Source organism: Hyperolius riggenbachi, chromosome 4 (assembly GCF_040937935.1).
Source record: "Hyperolius riggenbachi isolate aHypRig1 chromosome 4, aHypRig1.pri, whole genome shotgun sequence".
In the NCBI taxonomy this organism is placed as follows: Eukaryota; Metazoa; Chordata; class Amphibia; order Anura; family Hyperoliidae; genus Hyperolius; species Hyperolius riggenbachi.
In genome coordinates, this window is record NC_090649.1 from 448,429,341 (window position 1) to 448,450,507 (window position 21,167).

General features: G+C 43.9%; 1 protein-coding gene across 1 annotated transcript in view; it reads left to right on the forward strand.

Moving 5' to 3' along the window:
• Positions 1-9,014, forward strand: part of GLP1R (glucagon like peptide 1 receptor) — a 293,472-nt gene extending 284,458 nt beyond the window's left edge. Inside the window, exons 13-14 of the mRNA XM_068233438.1 lie at positions 2,357-2,398; positions 7,438-9,014. Coding sequence (XP_068089539.1) covers positions 2,357-2,398; positions 7,438-7,575 — 180 coding nt within the window. The 3' untranslated portion in view covers positions 7,576-9,014. The remainder of the gene's footprint in view (positions 1-2,356; positions 2,399-7,437) is intronic.
• Positions 9,015-21,167: the final 12,153 nt, after the last annotated feature.

Sequence of the window (21,167 nt, forward strand, 5' to 3'; positions counted from 1 at the left end):
ACCTCAAAAACTGTCCCCAAAAACACACACAGTATACTAACCTCCGTTAGGGAGATGTTTGTTTCAAATGATGGGGTGATCAGGGGTGCATAATATCACCACAGCTGCTTACTTAGTGCGGTTCTGTGGTACACATAAAAGTAAGATAGAGGCACCTGTGGAAACTAGAGGGATGGGAAGCTAGAGATCATCCCCTGTACATTAGTAAAAGTCACAGCTGTCCCCAAAAATACACACAGTATACTAACCTCCCTTAGGGAGATGTTTGTTTCGAACGATGGTGCTCAGGTCACTTCCAGTAGTATGCCTATGTTTGCAGAAGGGGTAATTACACTGTAAGGGCTAGTTCACACTGGCGCCTAAATCCAGATTGTGTTTGCGATTCAGCAGGCAAACTCTTGCATTTTACCGATATTTGCATCTGTGATTCCCGTTCAATAGAACGAGAATCACAGCGCAATTGTTCTCTAAGCACTGCATGCAGGGTGTTTGCGAATGATCGCAATCGCTGCTGTGTGAATGTTTACATAGAGTTACATTAGCAGCAGCGCTTTGCTGATCACTGGCAATCAGCAGAGTGCTGCAACATTGGCCAGTGTGAACCAGCCCTAAACTGGAAGATAGGTTGCAGGCAGCTTAGCCACACCGACCCCAGCTTCTATGCAAATAAAAGGGAGAAACTGAGCTGCCTGCCTGATCAGAGCAGCTCACAACCTATTGTAAAAGTGAAGCAATGCACTTCCCCTTTCAGAGCAGAATTCTATGGGACAGTGATTTTTATCTTTACAAAGCTCAGGTTTCAGCTGTTTGATCACCAGGAGTCTTGTCAATGTAAATAACCCCCATGCCCTGCATGGAGAAAGGCATCCCTGATCCCATCCCTCCTGTGACCCCATTCAAGTTCCCCAGGAATGCTGCCCAGCTAATTACATCGCAGCACATGGAGGATTTATACAGCTGAAGTGCTGCTACATGTCACACTTATCAGCTCCCGAGTCCTGGCTGGCAGAAGTGCTGATCAGGGTCATGGCAGAGGCTGGATTCGGAAGAGTTATGCTGACACTCAGGCTGTGAGCAGCAGAGGTAATGAAGCGCATGTTCGGTGGGGCTAGAAGCAGCACATGGCTGAACAGATTTAGCTACCTCCTCTCCGTACTGGCCGGGACCAGGACTCCGTGTTGTGGGGGAGGGAAACCTTCTGCTACCTCTTGCTTCTATTGGCTGGAGGAGCTGACAGACAGAAAAGGCAGCTTCTGATTGGAGGGAGGGATGAGGAGGAGGTGCAGCCTGATTCTCTGCTGTTCCCGGCTTCCTACACAGCGGTCACAGTGAGACCTGAGCATGCGCACAAAACAATGTGCCGCAGATGAAGAAATGTACTTTAGAGATGGGAAGTTCGGATCTTTTCAATGATCCGGATGATTCGAATCGGATCATTGAAGAGATCCGGATCTTTGATCCGAATCTCGGATCATTTTACTACCGGAAGCATTCGGGGGTGAAATGAACAGCAGGACAGGTCTGTGGACAGGAGAAGGGGAGGGGGGGGGGTGGACACACAGAGAAGGGGAGAAGATGGACAGAGGGCAGGGAGTGGACAGAGAAGGGAGGAGGGACGAGCAGAGAGCAGAAATGTTTGCACGTAATACCCACATGCTGAAGTCATATGCTTTACATATATTTCACCTATATGTTCATCTGTACACTTTGAAAGAAAAGGTCGCACAGTGAAATAAAGCATTCCCAGAAGATAAGTGCAGCTGTTTAGTGCCGAGTGCAGGAGGATTATATTGCCTTTCAATCACACTGTCTGCAAAGTTACTGAGCTGTGCTGATCCAAAAGCTTCCAATGTGCTCACTGTGCACAACTACGGAACAGACAGCCTATAATGAGCAGCACATTGCAGCCAGTATGTGTGCTCTACGCATATCTGGCAGTGGCACCCATGTCCCCTCTCTCTTATCTACCTGTCTCCCTGCAAGGCTGGCTCCCATCCAACAGAGCGATCCCTGCTTCCAGGACCCCGCTGCCCGCTGAGAGGGGGCGTGTCGCTCCTGGCCCCGCCCCTTTTGCGATCCGAATCGTTCATTTTGATGATTCGGATGATCGACTCATAAAATAGATTCGGATCAAAGATCCGAATCGTTCATGATCCGGACAACACTAATGTACTTATTTTGGACGGACAGCATGTTTAAAAATACGGGCAATACGGACAGGGTTAATTTGAGGTGATTTGGACGGACTGCCCGTCTAAAGACGGACGGTTGGCAACCCTGACGCATATGTAAGATGTTTTATACGGGAGATCTGTGGCGAGGAATCCTCTGCTGTAATCTATCTCTTCTCTTGCAGGGATTGATGGTAGCCGTTTTGTACTGTTTTATCAACAATGAGGTAAGCGAGAATAAATCACGCTCCGCAGACACATTTAGCCGCAGCAGCCGCCGTTGGGCGCGTCGTCCATCAGCCAGAGACATGAGCTGCACCGGAATACACAACACAAGCTGAGGAGCCGCGATCAGAGTCAGCCGCAATCAGATGTACCCAACAGGCAGAGTCCTGCAAATGCCCCAACAGGCAGAGTCCTGCAAATGCCCCAACAGGCAGAGCGGTAGCAGTGGCAGCCACCTCGTGACCTCATTACTCACTACAAATATTATAATACGACAGAAGTTATTTTTCAGACATTAAAGTAAATCAGAATCAAAATAAACCTCATATTGGTCTCTAAACAATAATGTAGTTATAATTTATGACCGATTGATATCATTATTATTTTGATTTACATAGTGCTGAAATCTTCCACACTGCTTTTATGGAGTGCATAATCATGTCGCTGACTGTCCTCAGAGGAGCTCACAATCTAATCCTGCCATAGTCATAGTTTGATGTCCTACCACATACCTCCCAACTTTTTGAGATCAGATAGAGGGACACTTAAGCCACACCCCTGCCGCATCCCTGATCACGCCCCCACCACACCCGTAGTCATGCATACTATAAAAATTTCATAAGAAAAATATGTTGTTTTATAATTCGAACCACACTGGTCCTTTCTATCCTGGTTAATTTTCCTTCATATTTAAAACAATATATTATTTTCGAATGTTCAAGATGGGAATAAAGTTTAGAGACTATTAAACTTTCTGTAGAAAAATATATATATTTACATAGATCTGTGCATGAGTCCTGAAAGAGGGACAGATGCGGGTGAAAGAGGGACAGAGTGACTGGGTTACCAAAAAGGGACGGTCCCTCCAAAAGATGCTTGAAATATAAGCCTTCCCCCGAAAATAAGGCGTACATGCAAAAAGGGCGTCGGGAAAAAATGGCGTGGGGTGTAAACAATAAGCGGTACTAGCGTTTATAAAAATATTGTGTTGTATTTCGTCTACAAATAATGTTTTACAAATTAAAAAACATTTAATAATGTGTATGAAATGGCAAATTGTGAAAACAATAATCTTCCCTGTTTTAAAAGTAAAACGTATAATTGCGTTTGTTAAAAAAACGATAATATATGTTTAATCGCTATAATTTTATATTATTGTGAATAACCTTAATTTATCGTTTCTTTATATAATAAAATCTGAAAATATTGTTTATAATGATGAAAAAAAAATATAAGTGTGTTCGTAATAACTGTTGTAAAACATTAGTAAATATTACTAACATTTTACTACAACTAAACCCCTGGTGGTGCCTAACCCTAAGACCCCCCCCCCCTGGTGGTGCCTAACCCAAAATCTCCCCTGGTGATGCCTAACCCTAAGACACCCCTGGTGGTACCTTACCCTAAATCTCCCCTGGTGGTGCCTAACCCTTTGACACCCCTGGTGGTGCCTTACCCTAAATCTCCCCTGGTGGTGCCTAACCCTAAGACACCCCTGGTGGTGCCTAAACCTAAGAACTCCCTGGTGGTGCCTAACCCTAAGACCCCCCTGGTGGTGCCTATCCCTAAATCTCCCCAGGTGGTGCCTAGCCCTAAGATCCCTCTGGTGGTGCCTAACCCTAAGACTCCCTGGCGGTGCCTAACTCTAAGACCTCCCTGGTGAATGCTAACCCTAAATTTCCCCCGGTGGTGCCTTACCCTAAGACCCCGTAGGTGGTGCCTAACCCTAAATCTCCCCTGGTGGTGCCTCACCCTAAAACCCCCCTTAGCGATCGCATTATTGTGTGGAGAATAATGTTTTACAAATAGTGACTGTAAAAATTATATTACAGTTTACGTTACGTACTGATTGCTTTATTTTGTGAATAATAATGTTTTAAAAACAGTAAGGGATAACATTTTAAATAATTTTTAGTTAAATACGATAAATATGTTTAGTATTTTTGTAAACGTTATTCGTCACGGGAGCATTTTGTAAACTTAAATCATCACATGCGCCATTAGAAAACATTAAAAATCTCTGGGCGCCATTTGAAAATGTTAATAATCTCTGGCGCCCTTTTTTCCTGTTCGGTGCTCATCAAATATTCATTATGGGAGTGAATGGCGGCACCCTTTATGTCCACTTGCCTCATGTGCCCAAATTTCCTGCTTCCGAAAATAAGACCTAGCTGCAAACAGCAAAGAGCAAGGGTCGGTCTGCCGACGAAAGTTGGGATAATGTTCACCTGCTCATTAGCATCTTTCGGGGGAAATACGGTATCTGTATAGCACTGGCATCTTCTGCAGCACTTTAGAGAGGGCATAGTCATGTCACTGACTGTCCTCAGAGGGGTTCATAATTTAATCATAATTTAATCATAATTTAATCCTACCATAACCATAGTCTAAAGCGTTACCATGTTATTATTATGTATTCATATAGCACTGACTTCTTCTGGAGCACTTTACAGAGTACATAGTCCTGTTGATAACTGCCCCTCAAAGATGCTCACAATATTATCCTACCAAAGTCATAGTCTAATGTCCTTTCATAGTATTCTTCTTCTTCTTATTATTATGTATTTATATAGCACTAACATCATGATCTTCTGCAGCATTTTATAGAGTACATAGTCATGTCACTGACTGTCTCTTAGAGGAGCTCACACTCTAATCCTAGCATAGTCATAGTCTAATGTCTTACCATATTAATTATTATGTATTTATATAGCATTGACATGTTCTGCAGCACTTTACAGAGCGCATAGTCATATCACTAACTGTCTTCAAAGGGGCTCACAATCAATTTCCACCACAGTCATATGTCTATAATAGTCTAAGGCTAATTTAGTGGGAAGCCAATTAACCCTCCTGGCGGTCTATTAGGAACCGCCAGGGGGCAGCGCAGCACTATTTTTAAATTTATTTATTTTTTTAATCCTCGCTACATGATAGCCGCTGTACAGCGGCAACCCCCCACCCGCTTCGATCGCCTCCAGCGATTTGTGATCAGGAAAACCCGTTCAAAGAACGGGATTTCCTGAAAGGCTTCCCCCATCGCCATGGACGTCGTGACGTCTAAGGGAGCGATCGGAATGCACACGCAGCTAGCAAAGTGATAGCTGTGTGTTGCAAAGAAAAAAGTGAGCAAATCGGCCCAGCAGGGCCTGAGAAATCCTCCTGCACGGCATAGCCCGAGCTCAGCTCGGGCTTACCGCCAGGAAGGTTAACTAATCTGTATGATTTTGGAATGTGAGAAAAAACTGTAGTACCTGGAGGAAATCCATGTAGACAGGGAGACCATACAATCTCCAAGTAGATAGTGCCTTGATAGTGCTAAAAGGTGAGAGTGCTATCCACTACGCTTGTTGTGTGACAATCCACCTACCCGATAGTTACAAACACAACCCCCACCACACCTCCAATCACACCCCACCACACCTTCAGTCACACCCCACCACACCTCCTGTCACACCCTCACCACTCCTCCAGTCACACCCCCACCACACCTCCTGTCACACCCCCACCACACCTCCTGTCACACCCCCACCACTCCTCCAGTCACATCGCCACCACTCCTCCAGTCACACCCTCACCACTCCTCCAGTCACACCTCCACCACACCTCCTGTCACACCCCCACCACTCCTCCAGTCACACCTCCACCACACCTCCTGTCACACCCTCACCACTCCTCCAGTCACACCCCCACCACACCTCCTGTCACACCCCCACCACACCTCCTGTCACACCCCCACCACTCCTCCAGTCACATCGCCACCACTCCTCCAGTCACACCCTCACCACTCCTCCAGTCACACCTCCACCACACCTCCTGTCACACCCTCACCACTCCTCCAGTCACACCCCCACCACACCTCCTGTCACATCGCCACCACTCCTCCAGTCACACCGCCACCACTCCTCCAGTCACACCCTCACCACTCCTCCAGTCACACCTCCACCACACCTCCTGTCACACCCTCACCACTCCTCCAGTCACACCCCCACCACACCTCCTGTCACACCCCCACCACACCTCCTGTCACACCCCCACCACTCCTCCAGTCACATCGCCACCACTCCTCCAGTCACACCCTCACCACTCCTCCAGTCACACCTCCACCACACCTCCTGTCACACCCTCACCACTCCTCCAGTCACACCCCCACCACACCTCCTGTCACACCCCCACCACACTTCCTGTCACACCCCCACCACACCTCCTGTCACACCCCCACCACTCCTCCTGTCACACCCCCACCACACCTCCTGTCACACCCCCACCACACCTCCTGTCACACCCCCACCACACCTCCTGTCACACCCCCACCACTCCACCAGTCACACCGCCACCACTCCTCCAGTCACAGCGCCACCACTCCTCCAGTCACACCGCCACCACTCCTCCAGTTACATCTCTGCTGCCAATAATTTTGCTAATAAACGTTTCCATTCACTGACATATATCTACAAATTTTCACATTTGCTGATGGATATCTGCATATGTTCTCATTAGGGATGAGCTCCGGATCAAATTCGGATGAAATCCGAATGAGTTTCATTCAGATTTCATCCTCCTAATTAGTGCAGCCGAGCAGGTGTGTTTGGGGGGGGGTTAAACTTACCCAGCAGCCTTTTTCTTTAACCCATTCCACGCTGCATTCCAAGCCGCTTCACGTGACTACTACGCTTCCTCCTTCAGCCCAAAAAACAAGTGTTTGTAGTCATGTGACCATGGCTTGGAACGCAGCGTGGGAGGCGCCGTGGGACGGATGTAAGAAGAAGGCTGCTGGGTAAGTTGGACCCGCCCCCCCTCCCTCCCCCCCCTCACACACTCGCTCAGCTGCACTAATTAGGAGGATGAAACTCATTCAGATTTCATCTGAATTTGATCCGGAGCTCATCCCTAGCTCTCATTCACTGCTGGACATCTACAAACATTCACTGATGGATATTTAGAAACGATCACACTCACTGATAGATACCTGCGGCTGCGAACTTTCACATCCACTGATGGACAACTACAAACGCTCACAGAACTTTCATCTTGTTTTCAGGTGCAGACGGAGTTTCGGAGACGATGGGAACAATGGAGATTGGAGCATATCTACAACCAGAGAGACAGCAACATGAAACCCATCAAATTCCCAGCCAACAGTTTGAGCAGCGGGGCCACCGTAGGCAGCAGTGTCTGATGGTCTCTTCTAATGGACAGGTGGACAGTCATGAACTATGGAGTCACCAAAGAAGACTCCACAAGCTGTGAAGTTCATTTGCACAAGAAAAAAAAAGACCATTCTATATTTTTTCTTTTTCCAGAAGACTGCCATTGACATCTATCTGCTTTCTGTGCTTGTGTTACATTGGAGTCTAAACGCAATTCAGAAATCTAGAGGGCTTACAAACCTGGAAAGCCAGAAACTTCAATCAAAGGAAAAGATCCACCATGGCTTAAACTCTGGAAAGACAAAGATGGACCATTCCTTCAAAAAATGCCAGGATAAAGCGCTAAACATTTCTCAGGATCTTGTACTGTGCAGGTTCCATGGACGAGAACCTTTCATGGCCAGGAGAACAACCCGTGAATGTATCAGACATTTTTTCACAAATCATTTTATTTCTAAAAGTTTTAATTGTGAGTTTTGTTGGTTCCGTTCTTATGCCTTTCTTGCCACTAGAGAGTTGATCAAAAGGTACATTTACCAGGACCATCGAGTGAAAATAAGTATTGCTCTCAGAGACTTAAGTTCAGAATGAAGGTTTATCATACCTACTGGAGCCAATATGACTTCTTTTAAAAAGATTTAAGAAATTTTAAAATGTATTTCTCTTCATGGAAATGTAAGTTGCTGACAAGAAAGTATTGTTCTATGCAGTGCAGCTAGAAAAAGAGGTCTAGTTATCTGCTGAAAAGGTGGACACGCTACCATTTTTAACAGCAAAGGAAGCTCTTCTGAAGGGAGGAGTTTTAGGGGTGGAACTTCTTCTCATTTCCTTTTTAGAAGACACAACAGGAAGTTATGAGGGTGAAACCCTCCAGTCATGGAAACATGTACCCCCATTGAGACATTTATTCGGACAGTGAGATGCTAATAATTCCAAGTTGATTCTAATTTTACACAAATGTATGCAGCTCAAAAAGGACCAATCAAAATGTGCAGCTGCATTTCAAGGCTACATATATTTACATAAAATTAGCATCAGTTTTGCATCAGCTCAGCCTCACATTTACCATACCCAGACACTTTTAAGAACAAGCTACTTCCTAAATTCAACAGTCTAGCAAATTGTCACTCTGAACTATTTGTAACTTTTTTATGATCCTGGCTAACAGGTGTGTATTTAGGTAAATATGATAAAATAGTATGTTGATGAGAAATGGTGCTAAATGTCCCCAATCTCCTCCCACTCTCAGTTTATTCTTACCTAGACATTTAAAACAATAAATACCTTCAACCAGGACAGTTAACAACTATATAATGAGTTTCAGTTGGCTAGACTGCTGGCTGGAGTGAGAAAATGACCTGTACTTACAGTATAAGCATATGAGGTTGTTCTGTAATATGAAAAATCTTATATAACATAAGGTACCTAATTGAGGCTACCTTGTTTTTGTTTTTATTTTTTTCTTCTTTTTTTCGGATAAGCTGCAACCTCCATAAATCACATCCTTCACAGAAATATTTATTTAAATGGCACATGAACGGAGAGTGATATGGAGGCTGCCATATTTATATTTCCCTTTAAGAATACCAGTTGCCCGGCTGTCCTGCTGACCCACTGCCTCCAATACTTTTAGCCATAGACCCTGAACAAGCATGCCGCTCAGGTGTTTCTGACTGAAGTCTGACTGGATTAGCTGCATGCTCGTTTCAGGTGTGTGATTCATACACTACTGATGCATACAAGGTCAGCAGGACAGCCAGGCAGCTGGTATTGTTTAAAAGGAAATAAATATGGCAGCCTCTATATCACTCTCACTTTAGGTGTACTTTAACACTCTTTTGTCTTGCTAGTCTTGTGCTTTCAAAGATCAAAATGGAGCTGTGATCTGATTGGCTCCTCCAGGCAATGCAGTCACTCCTCCCATTTTTGTAAATCAAATCCAACGAGCCCAGAGGCAATAAAATAAAATAAAAAATCTTGCCGTGAATCTATATAAAAGGAATCTGCTATAAAGAGTAGCAGTAGTTCAGTAAACTGATAAAGCCCTATCTTTTTACCAACTTTACAGCATCCCTATTGATAACCCGTCACAACACAAAGTTCATTATGGAACTGAAAACAGTTATCTAATAAACATGGGAAATGGCTGCAACCTGTCCACCCGAACAGAGTGCTGGAGTCTGAATGAAGATGAGCAGTTATCTTAAAGGACATCCAAGGTGACAATAAACTAATGAGAAAAACTCAAAACTCAACCATATTCATGCCTCTGGACGCTGCACTCCAAATCACATTCCATCACTTCGATACTTCCTCTTTCAACCCCAGAAGGAGGAAGTAACTGAGAGATGGAATGCAACATGGAAGGCAGCAGTCAGAGGCCGCAACAAGGGTGAGTTAATCCCCCCATATGTAAATATTCTGGTTCTGTGTAGAGATGGCCCGAACGGTTCCAGGCGAACTTTAGGTGGTTCGCGTTCGCAGACGAAGGCGAACTTTTGCGGAAGTTCGATTCGCCCCCATAATGCTCCATTAAGCACAACTTTGACCCTCTACATCACAGTCAGCAGGCACATTGTCGCCAATCAGACTACACTCACTCCTGGAGCCCCATCCCCCCCTTATAAAAGGCAAGGTTCTCCTGCCGTTTTACTCACTTGTCTGCCTCCAGTAATTAGTTAAGGGACAGCTGCTGACAGACTGCTAGGGAAAGCTTAGTTAGGCTCTTGTAGGCTTGTTAGCTTGCTCCTGGCTGATTGTTATTCCTTATATTGCACCCCACCACAGCTCCCTCACTCCCTCCTCCTCCGGAGGGGGAGGGTCTTGTCTTCCAGGGAATTGTAGGATTTCAAAAGCCAGCTTACATACCTTGGCCAGGAATTGAACCCAGGTCTAGTGCTTAGTAGGCAGCTCTCTTCACCACTATAACACCACCAACACTTCATGCTGAAGCCAGCCTAGCATGTACCATTATGATATATCCAAAAAAAAAAATGAGCTTGCTTAGGGATTTGTAGGATGTCAAAAGCCAACTCACATTGGCCAGGAATCGAACCCAGGCCTACCGCTCCGTAGGCTGCTATCCTAACCATTATACCACCAACACAACACACTACAATGCTACATGCTGAAGTCAGCCTAGCATGTACCATTATGATATATCCAAGAGAAAAATGAGCTTGCTTAGGGATTTGTAGGATGTCAAAAGCCAACTCACATACATTGGCCAGGAATCAAACCCAGGCCTACCGCGTGGTAGGCTGCTATCCTAACCATTATACCACCAACACAACACACTACAATGCTACATGCTGAAGCCAGCCTAGCATGTACCATTATGATATATCAAAGAGAAAAATGAGCTTGCTTAGGGATTTGTAGGATTTCAAAAGCCAACACACATACATTCAATTCCTGGCCAAGGTATGTAAGCTGGCTTTTGAAATCCTACAATTCCCTGGAAGACAAGACCCTCCTCCGGAGGAGGAGAAGGGAGGAAGGGAGGAGTACACTTCCTGATGTTGTAAAGCAGTGTAGGCCTGCAATTAAACATTCAATGAGATTTATGACCTTAAAACACTGCTTTGTGTCAAATCCAGATTTTTTTTCTGGTACTTTTGATGTGTATTCCACTCAACCATGTCTGCCTCCAGGTATTAGACCCCTTGAAATATCTTTTCCATCATTTTTCTTGCCAGCAGAATTTTTTCTAAATTTTTAAGTTCGCCTCCCCATTGAAGTCTATTGCGGTTCGCGAATGTTCGCGCGAATCAAACTTTGGCGGTAGGTTCGCGAACCTAAAATCGTAGGTTTGGGCCATCTCTAGTTCTGTGCCAAAGCATTCGGAACGGGGTTAATTAAAAGTTCATCCTTATTCACATGACATTGTTACTTTACTGATAAAGTTTTAAAACTGAGGCATGTTCAAATTGGTAACTACCGTTTATTATCCCTGGAAAAAGCAAACTTTTAAGGTGCCCAACTGTGCTCATTAATGATACAATATTTTCCCCAGATGCGATCATTCAATCAGATTTGCGTGATTGTACGTAATTGGAAAGTAATCATCAATTGTTCCCATAAATGGATCGGTTAGGGCACTATGGGCCATATGCAATACACTTTTTCACCTGAGTTTTCTCCCAGGAGATATTTTTTCATGTTCTATTTAACCTCTAGCCAACCGCCTAACGCAAATTGGCGTAAAGACCTGGGGCTCAGTTTTGCAGGAGACCGTGAGCAGGGTGCGCTCGCATCTCCTGCTTGGTGGGCGGAGCGGAGCCTTCAATCTCTGAGCAGCGGTTGCTGCTCGGGAGACTGTTAGACGGCGTAACTGCCGTCTAACTACATGTACAGCGCTGCGATCTGCAGCAGCGCTGTACTTGGGGACAGCCGTGTGACACGGCTGTCCCCTCCTGAGGGTCAGGCTGCTGACCCTTTAATACGTCAGACGCCTTCTCATGGTTGGCTGGTACAGATCATCTTTATGGTTACACAGCTAGTGTGCCGGCACAAATGCCATCTTACCGCCATTTCCCACCACCTGTGAAGCTGGCCAACGGGATGCCAGTTCTTTGAATTGATGCAAAGTTTAGGGTAATTACATGCTAAATGGATTGCAGATTAGAAATTGACCTTTCAAATGCAGTGCATATTCATTATTCGTTAAACTAATATAACTTTTTATTAAGCCTGTACTGTCAGTTTCTCGTTGACCATCCATAACCACCCATGATGTACAGTTAGGGCTTATTTCCACGGGCAGTAAATGTGTGTGCTCAGCAAGCAGTTATCAGGCAGCAGCAAGCAGTTGTGAGTCTGAGAGGCTTTTCGCTGCCTGGTAACTGCTCATGGAAAAGAGGCCTTAATGGAAAGCCTACCCTGAGGCTCCTTTTCCACGAGCAGTTGATAGGAAGTAAAATGCCTCTCAAAGTCTCACAACTGCTTGCGGCTGCCTGGTAACTGCTCACTGCTGCCTGGTAACTGCTTGTTGAGCACATAGCTCAACTGCCCATGGAAATTAGCCCCTAGGCCTCTTTTCCACAGGCAGTTGAACTGTGTGCTCTGCAAGCAGTTACCAGCAAGCAGTTGTGAGTGTTTGAGATGCATTTCACTGCCTATCAACTGCTCGTGGAAAAGAAGCTTTAATCAAAAGCATTTTAAACATTGTTAATAAGATGCACATAAGGGCTTTTTTCCATGAGCAGTTGATAGCCAGTGAAAAGACTGTTGAACTCTCACAACTGCTTGCTGCTGCCTGGTAACTGCTTGCTGCTGCCTGGTAACTGCTTGCTGCTGCCTGGTAACTGCTCGCTGCTGCCTGGTAAATGCTCACTGCTGCCTGGTAACTGCTCGCTGCTGCCTGGTAACTGCTTGCTGCTGCCTGGTAACTGCTTGCTGCTGTCTGGTAAATGCTTGCTGCTGCCTGGTAAATGCTCACTGCTGCCTGGTGACTGGCACTGCTTGCTGAGCACACAGTTCAACAGTGTGGAATCGGGCAAATTAAATGTTTATTTTGACTGGGCCAGTTTTAAATCTGCATACAATTTTCATTACATTTACATGAAAGCTAGATTTGTTAGCAACCCTTTTGCCACTAGTCCTGACATTAATGGATCCAATCACCATCAGAGAAACAGCAAGGTAATACTTATTTCCACCACACAGGAAGTTGTATATTTGAATATTGGCTTTTGTTGGGTGGCGAATGTTTTAAATCGTGTTTTTCCTTCTTTGGTAATGCAGAGGGCTGTCTTTAGATGTTAAAATATTTGAATTCACCCAGCGATATTGTGACAATAAATGATTGTGGAAACCGTTCTGTTGTCTGACTTTACCCAGCCACACTTGCCATTGCCGAGTCACCGCACAACAATGACGAACTTCCTGTTGATTTTTGATTGGCCCAATTTAACACTGTGTACAATTTGCACAAAGCTTGCACGTAAGCCATAAATATTATATGCATCTAAATAAGCACCTTTATCCGTAACCATATCTAATTCTGATTGAACATGGAGATAATATCATCAATATAACTCATCCATTTAATAGATTAAGAGGATTAGTAGCTGCTGTTTAAGGGCCTTTTTCCATGAGCAGTTGATAGGCAGTGAAAAGACTGTCAAACTCTCACAACTGCTTGCTGCTGCCTGGTAACTGTTCCCTGCTGCTTGGTAACTGCTCAATGCTGCCTGGCAACTGCTCACTGAGCGGACAGTTCAGCAGCCTGTGGAAAAGGGCCCTAATGGATGAGCGATTTTGCCCAAACTAGTTTCATGAATGTTTGCCTTATAATTGAATTTTAACGGTTTCAATAATTGACTCAGGAGTCATTACTAAGGCCTCGTTTCCATGTCGATAGGCATTGAAATGCCTCTCAAACTTTCACAACTGCTCACTGCTGCCTGGTAACTGCTTGCTGAGCACACAGTTCAACTGTCCATGGAAAAGAGGTCTTAGGCCTCTTTTCCACAGACTGTTGATAGGCAGTGAAATGCCTCTCAAACTCTCACAACTGCTTGCTGCTTCCTGGTAACTGCTCACTGCTTCCTAGTAACTGCTTGGTGAGCACACAGTTCAACTCCTTGTGGAAAAGAGGCCTTAAAGCGAACCTGTACCGAGTGAAATGATTTAAAATAAACACATGATGTACCTGCAAAAGAATATTACATACTAACCTCGCCATTAGTTCCCCTCAAAAACTCACTATTTTCTTCTAACCATGATTCCTTACAGTTCTGACAAGATTTTGTCAAAACTGAAATATATCAGTTGCTTTCAATTATAACTGAAAGGGAATCTGATGTGCAAGGTAATGTCCATGTTTCCCTATGGTTCCAGTGGGCGATATTACAGTTTAACGGTGTGCTAACCCAGAAGCTGTTACAGTATCATCGCCATTTTTAAAATGGAGGATGAAGAATTCCATTGATCACAGTGGACAAACAAGATGCGGGAGAGGAGAAAGAGATTGATGAATAGTCTACAAGGGAGGTAAGTATGAGGTGTGGATGTTTATTTATCTCTTTCTCCTCTCCTGTGTCCTGTTTGGCCACTGTGATTAAGGCTGGTTTCACAGTGGGACGTTACAGGCGCACGTTAGAGCAGCCTGTAACGCAGCCCACCGCACAGTAATGAAAAATCAATGGGGCTGTTCACAGTGCGGACGTTGCGTTACATTGTAACGCTGCGTCACAAGACAACGTACTGCATGCAGTACTTTGGACGCGGCTGAGCCGCGTTAGACTGCTTGCACATGCTCAGTAATGTTGGGGAGGAGCGGAGAGCGGCCAGGCACATGGCTAATTAATATGCACTGCACGTTATGACGTGCAGTGTTTACTTCCTGGAGCAGCCGCTCTGTGCGGCGATTGGCCGGCGGGACCACGTGATGCCGCATGCGCACAAGAGTGCGCATCACGGCATCACTGACGCCAGAGTGAGCTGCACAACGCGGCTCACTCTGACGTCCAGATCCAGCACCACCAGGCGTTGAGTTAGGGGGACGTTATGCGACCTTAACGCCCCCTCTAACGCAACGTCCTGGTGTGAAATTAGCCTAAGGACATTCTTTGTCCTCCATTATGGAAATGCTGATGACCCCAAACCGGTTTTCTGGTCAACACACTGTTAACTGTAACATCGCCAACTTGAGCCATAGGGAAACATGGACATTACCTGGCACGTCAGTTGTCTTCTCACCTATAACTGACAGCAACTGATATATTTCAGTTCTGACAAAATACTTGTCAGAACTGGAAGGGATCATTGTCAGAAGAAAATGGTGAGAATCTGAGAGGAACTGATGGCAAGGTAACTATGTAATATTCATTTGAAGTTACCGCATTTTACTCAGTTCAGGTTCCGTTTAGGCCTCCTTTCCACGGACCACTGATAGGCAGTAAAATGCCTCACAAACTCTCTCAACTGCTCACAGCTGCCTAGTAACTGCTCATTGCTGCATGATAACTGCTTATTTCTGTTCTGCCTGATAACTGCTTGCTGAGCGCACAGCTCAACAGTTTGTGGAAAGGAGGCCTTAAGATGGCCATACATCAGGCAACTTGATGGCCAATCGACCATCCAATTTAGGGCTCATTATCACAGGCAGTTGAACTCTGTGCTCAGCAAGTAGTTACCAGGCAGCAGTGGGCAGTTACCAGGCAGCAGTGGGCAGTTACCAGGCAGCAGTGAGCTGTTGTGAGAGTTTGAGAGGCATTTCACTGCCTGTCAACTGTCCGTGGAAACAGGACCTCAATGATTTGAATCAAAGTGGTGCTGCCAAGAGCATGGCGATTGATCCATGCGACCACATTGGTCACATGTATTGATCAGACATACTGCAAGATGTTGGACCAATGTACCCGATGAGGTGCGCGGGGTGAGATATCGGAACCCCTGCTGCTATCTCCCCCCTTTGCCCATGCATGAATAGTTTACTTATTGGCATCCACCGCTGACTTCTTCCTCTTCCTGACACACATTCAGATTGCTGACATAAAGTGTCTGTGACATCACACATGTGGCCACATGCAATAAGCAAACACGTGAGGTCATATGTATGTTAGAAAAATGACGGAGCCAGCAGCAGACATGGACAGATAACTAACTATTCAAGCACAGGCACTGGGGGGCACATTTTACACTAGGGGGGACAGCATCACTACGCTGATTTTTGCAAGATTTCATGCTGAAATCGATCAGGAATCTGCTTGCTGTGTATGGGCAGCTGACAAACCTCTCTTCAATCAGGTTTGATCAGAGAGAGATCTGTCTCTTGGTTGAATCTGCCCATCATTGCTAGATGTATGGCCACTTTTAGAGAAAAATTTGCATTAAATCTGAAAGCTAGAATAATTATCATGTTATTGACCATCTGGAGTCTTTAGGAACTGACAGACCTATAGGGCCCGCCCACCTCATGGAATATGCAAATTACCAGCTTTTTGTTTACAAATTTTACTTTTTTTGCACGCTGAAGTGACAGAAAAAATTAACATGGTCCTATTGGCATTAACAATGTAAACAATATCTGTTCTTTTACCGAAAGGTTACTTTTAAATATTTGCTATGGTATAAGATGTCACTGTTAGCTGTGTGACGGATGTATAGAGGAGGAGGGGATGAAGAACTAGCAGGCTGGATGTATTATAGCTCTTTTACTATTTGTTCAAAAGCTTCTCAGTTCTAGCTGAGGAGCACCTAACTGCTGGTTTAATAAAAGCTAATTAATAATTATGCATTTCAGTCTTTAATATGTAAGACCTTTGGCCTGGTGCACACCAAAAACCGCTAGCAGATCTGCAAAATGCTAGCGGATTTTGAAATGCTTTTTCTTATTTTTCTGTAGCATTTCACCTAGCATTTTGCGGTTTTGTGTAGCGGTTTTGGTATAGTAGATTTCATGTATTGTTACAGTAAAGCTGTTACTGAACAGCTACTGTAACGAAAAACGCCTGGCAAACCGCTCTGAAGTGCCGTTTTTCAGAGCGGTTTGCGTTTTTCCTATATTTATCATTGAGGCAGAAACGCATCCGCAATCCAAAATCTGCAGCAGCCCGGGAGTATGCGTTTCTGCAAAACGCCTCCCGCTCTGGTGTGCACCAGCCCATTGAAATACATTACCCTAGCGGATCCGCACCCGCAAGCGGATCGCAAACCGCAGCAGAACCGCTCTGGTGTGCACTAGGCCTTTGTGGCTGAGTGTCTTGAGAAAAGGCTGAGAGTCTGAAACAGCATGTTGCTGTATGGCAATCTCTCTGTTTATATCCCAATAAAGAGCTATTAAAGCGAAATGAAACCCAGCATTTCTTCTTTGCTCTAAAAGATTATTTACAGCATATAATATACTGACATTTTTTATTTTTTTTTGTAAAACAGCATTCAAAGGGTTAAATCACAGGACAGACTTTTCTCCTGCAGGGGCAGCCGCATCCGAACTGGTGATAACCTTATCTTGTGTTTACATTCTTCACTTGATACAATGAAGTAAACATTCTCTGACTGTGCAGAAACTTCTGCTAATGAGTCCTGAACTGAAACACGGCTCAGAAATCATTACTGGCTGCATTTACAATAAAAATACAACAGTTATGAATAAAATGCACCAGCAGCTTTCATGGTAAATAAACTGAACTTTGGAAACTTACAATTTCTAAATGAATAATAATACTTGTGCACGAAAGCAAATATGATATGATAATTGTATGGGTTATAAAAAGTAGGAAAACACATTTTTCTTGAATATTTTGTCAGTTTAAAACTGCTTTAAATACACTGATGTGGGGCTGCAGAATTTTGTTCTTCCTAATTGTACGTAGCAGAGAAGAGAAAAACGCACCATTCTTCCAGGAGGGAGCATAAACATTAATTACTGAGAAAAGTTTTCCTTTGATATCGTCTTTAACAATTAAAATTCTGCCATCTGGATCAGTAACGGTTTTTTTTAACAGGTGAAGAGAGCATTCTTATTGAATAAAGTAATTGCTCCAAGTGACATGTTTTCTTGAGCTGTTGCTGCAGCACACTGTAATGCTGTACAGTAGAGTGATCAACAATCATTTGGCTTGTGCATATAAAGACATTACTAGCAGAACTCATCTGCTACTACCGTACTATCCCTACTGTCTTCATACACTGCCCATGTTTATTAAAGTGAACCTGAGATGTGCACTAGTGTGTGTGTGGGGGAATATACATACCTGGGGCTTCCTCCAGGCTAATCTCTCCCTTGCTTTCCTCTTCCGCCTCCTGGATCTTTGGCAAGTTGCTTCAGTAAAGGTGGGTACACACGTCAGATAAAAGTCTTTGGAAAATGAAAGATCACAGACCAATTTTACCCCCTTTCGTGTAGTATGGGAGCCATACTCTACACAGTCTATTCTATGGAGCTGAACTCCCCATCAGATAAAAATCTTTGCAAGATGCTGCACACAAAGATGCTGTACAGACACAAAAGATCAGTATCTGCAAACGATCAATCCCTGCAAAAGATCCATTCCTGCAAAATGCATTCATAGTCTATGATATCTGCAGATCCCATACACACCTTGTTTAATGGACATTCATCTGCAGATCAGACAATTATCTGCCGATCTGAAGATCCAACCTGGTGGATCTGATCTACAGATAATTGTCTGTTAAACAAAGTGTGTATGAAATCTGCAGATATCATAGACTATGAATGTATTTTGCAGGAATGGATCTTTTACAGGAACAGATCTTTTGCAGATACTGATCTGTTGCATGTGTACGGGCATCTTTGTGTGCAGCATCTTGCAAAGATTTTATCTGATAGGGAGTGCAGCTCCATAGAATAGACTGTGTAGAGTATGGCTCTCATACTACATGGAAGGGGGTAAAATTGGTCTGTGATCTTTCATTTTCCAAAGACTTTTATCTGACGTGTGTACCCACCTTTAGTCCTTCTGTCTGGAGCTTACTGCACATGCGTGGCCCTGTTCCTTCACTGACTGGCCCCAATTAGAGGACTTTTCGGGGTCAGCTGCAGAGGATCCAGGAGTCGGAGTTTTTTAAATCATTACAAATTTACTTTAATGTTCCATGTTTGGCTGTGTTATATCATGGACGAATTATGCTTTTATGTCACAATGAGGTTGCATTTTCCACATGCAATTCTGCATGCAATTATTTAAAGTGTGCCAAATTGCAATTGCGATTTGCAACAAGAGATAGAAACAAGCCTGAATTTTTTCTCAAAATTGCAATTGCTATTCAATTTTTCTGCGCTCCTATACTTTGCACAGGAGCACAAACGCACAAAATACCCAGCATGCCTGCTGTTTATGATCGTTCAAAGGTTTAAACGCATCGCACTTATAAGGACATTCTTACGTGGACGTTCTCCATTAGCTTAGGCAGTACCTAGCATTATGTGATCCTCAATAGGTTGGAATCAGATCGCAAAATGCTGCATAGTGGAAAACGGTCCTAATAGGGGTGCTATAAGAAATAGGGGTCAGTATAATAAGTAGCACAGAAATGAAAAGCATTGCGTTATGAATGCAGTATTATGCTGAGTGGTTAAACAGGATGCAGTACAATAGGGAGCACAACAGTAGTGGGCATAAAATAGGTGCTAAAGAAGGAGGCTGTTACAACTATATAAAAATAGTGGTTAACCACTCCCACACACTAACATCCACCATCTATACCAAATAACATGCAAATCTAAAGTCACTAACAAACTGATTAATATAATTCCCCAAAATTTGAACTTTCATTATCTCAACAACCAAGTGCACTCCTCTTCCTTCCCTCCCCTCTATACATCCCTCAAAAGGCTTATAGTGATTTTTTATAACTAACTATTTGTAACTACATGTAATTTCATAAACTGTTTACATTGTTAATGCCAGTACTATGTACATTACTTTAATATTTAATGGTACAAAATTCAAATTTGCAGCCAAACTTGAAGCTGAAGGAAATGATTTGCATATTCCATGAGGTGGGTGTGTCCTGTCAGTCTGTCAGTCCTGTGTGTAAACATACCTGAAGGATCTAGGTGGCCAATGGCATGCTAATTATTCAAGCTTGTATTAAAATGTTATGCAAATGGTATGCAGCTTAGGACTGGGCGAGCTAGTCCAAATCAACAGTGTTGTCCCCGTTAATTTGCATTCAATTTGCAAAAGCATCGCATTGTCCATCTGTGGAACAGAACAGAAGCTAGATTTCATCTTCCAGAAATAAAAAAAAAATTAACACCAAGCAGCACATAACTTGTGGCTCTTTGGCCTCAATTCATAAAAGTGAGTGCAGTAGTTCAGAGAAGGATGGGAAATTACCACTAGCAATAAACGAGAGTTTATGCAGTGAATTCATTAAAAAAAAAATTCAGACTGTGAGGTGATTGTGATAGCAGTCGGTAAGTGTGTGGTGTGGTGCGGAAAGCTGTTAGTATAATTTGCTGAGTGCGGTAATTTGCCGCTGACTTCCTAAGGACAAGGTACATGCTGGGTAGAAGTGGGCAGTTTTAGACACACGTGACTTATTTATTATAAATTATATCTATATATATAATAGAATAAGTGCCTCAACCTTCAAACAAGAAGAAGAAGAAGTAGCGCCCTGCCCCCAGGGCCGGTCCAAGCAAGAAGAAGAAGTAGTGTCATATCAAACCAAGGGCAAAGAGGGATAATTTGCATATTCAGTAGCAGTGCATTGTGGGTAACCACAAATGTTCACTTATAGCGGAATTATTGCATATTTGCTTCTGTTTTAAGAAGGAAAATTACACAAAGCTTTGCTTTTTTTAGTAGGAGGGATTTTTGGTCTATTTTATCCCCCTATACATTCTTAGTAGTTTGGGTCACCCTGAGCTTCTTGGTTACCCTGTTGTACTGGTCCAAGCCCAATCTCATACAGCCATATTAATCCCTGCTCTGTACTGATGAGAATCAAAGGTCTGAAATAGGCTGTCACATGTGGGTTTGATATGACTGTATAAAACTTAAAGCTATAAGCTTGCTTGACTTACTAAGAGTGAAAAGGAACAATTTGCATATTTAGTAGCGCTGCATTGTGGGTAATCACAAATGTTCACTTATAGCTGAATTATTGCAGATTTTCTTCTGTCTTAAAGGACTTCCAAGGC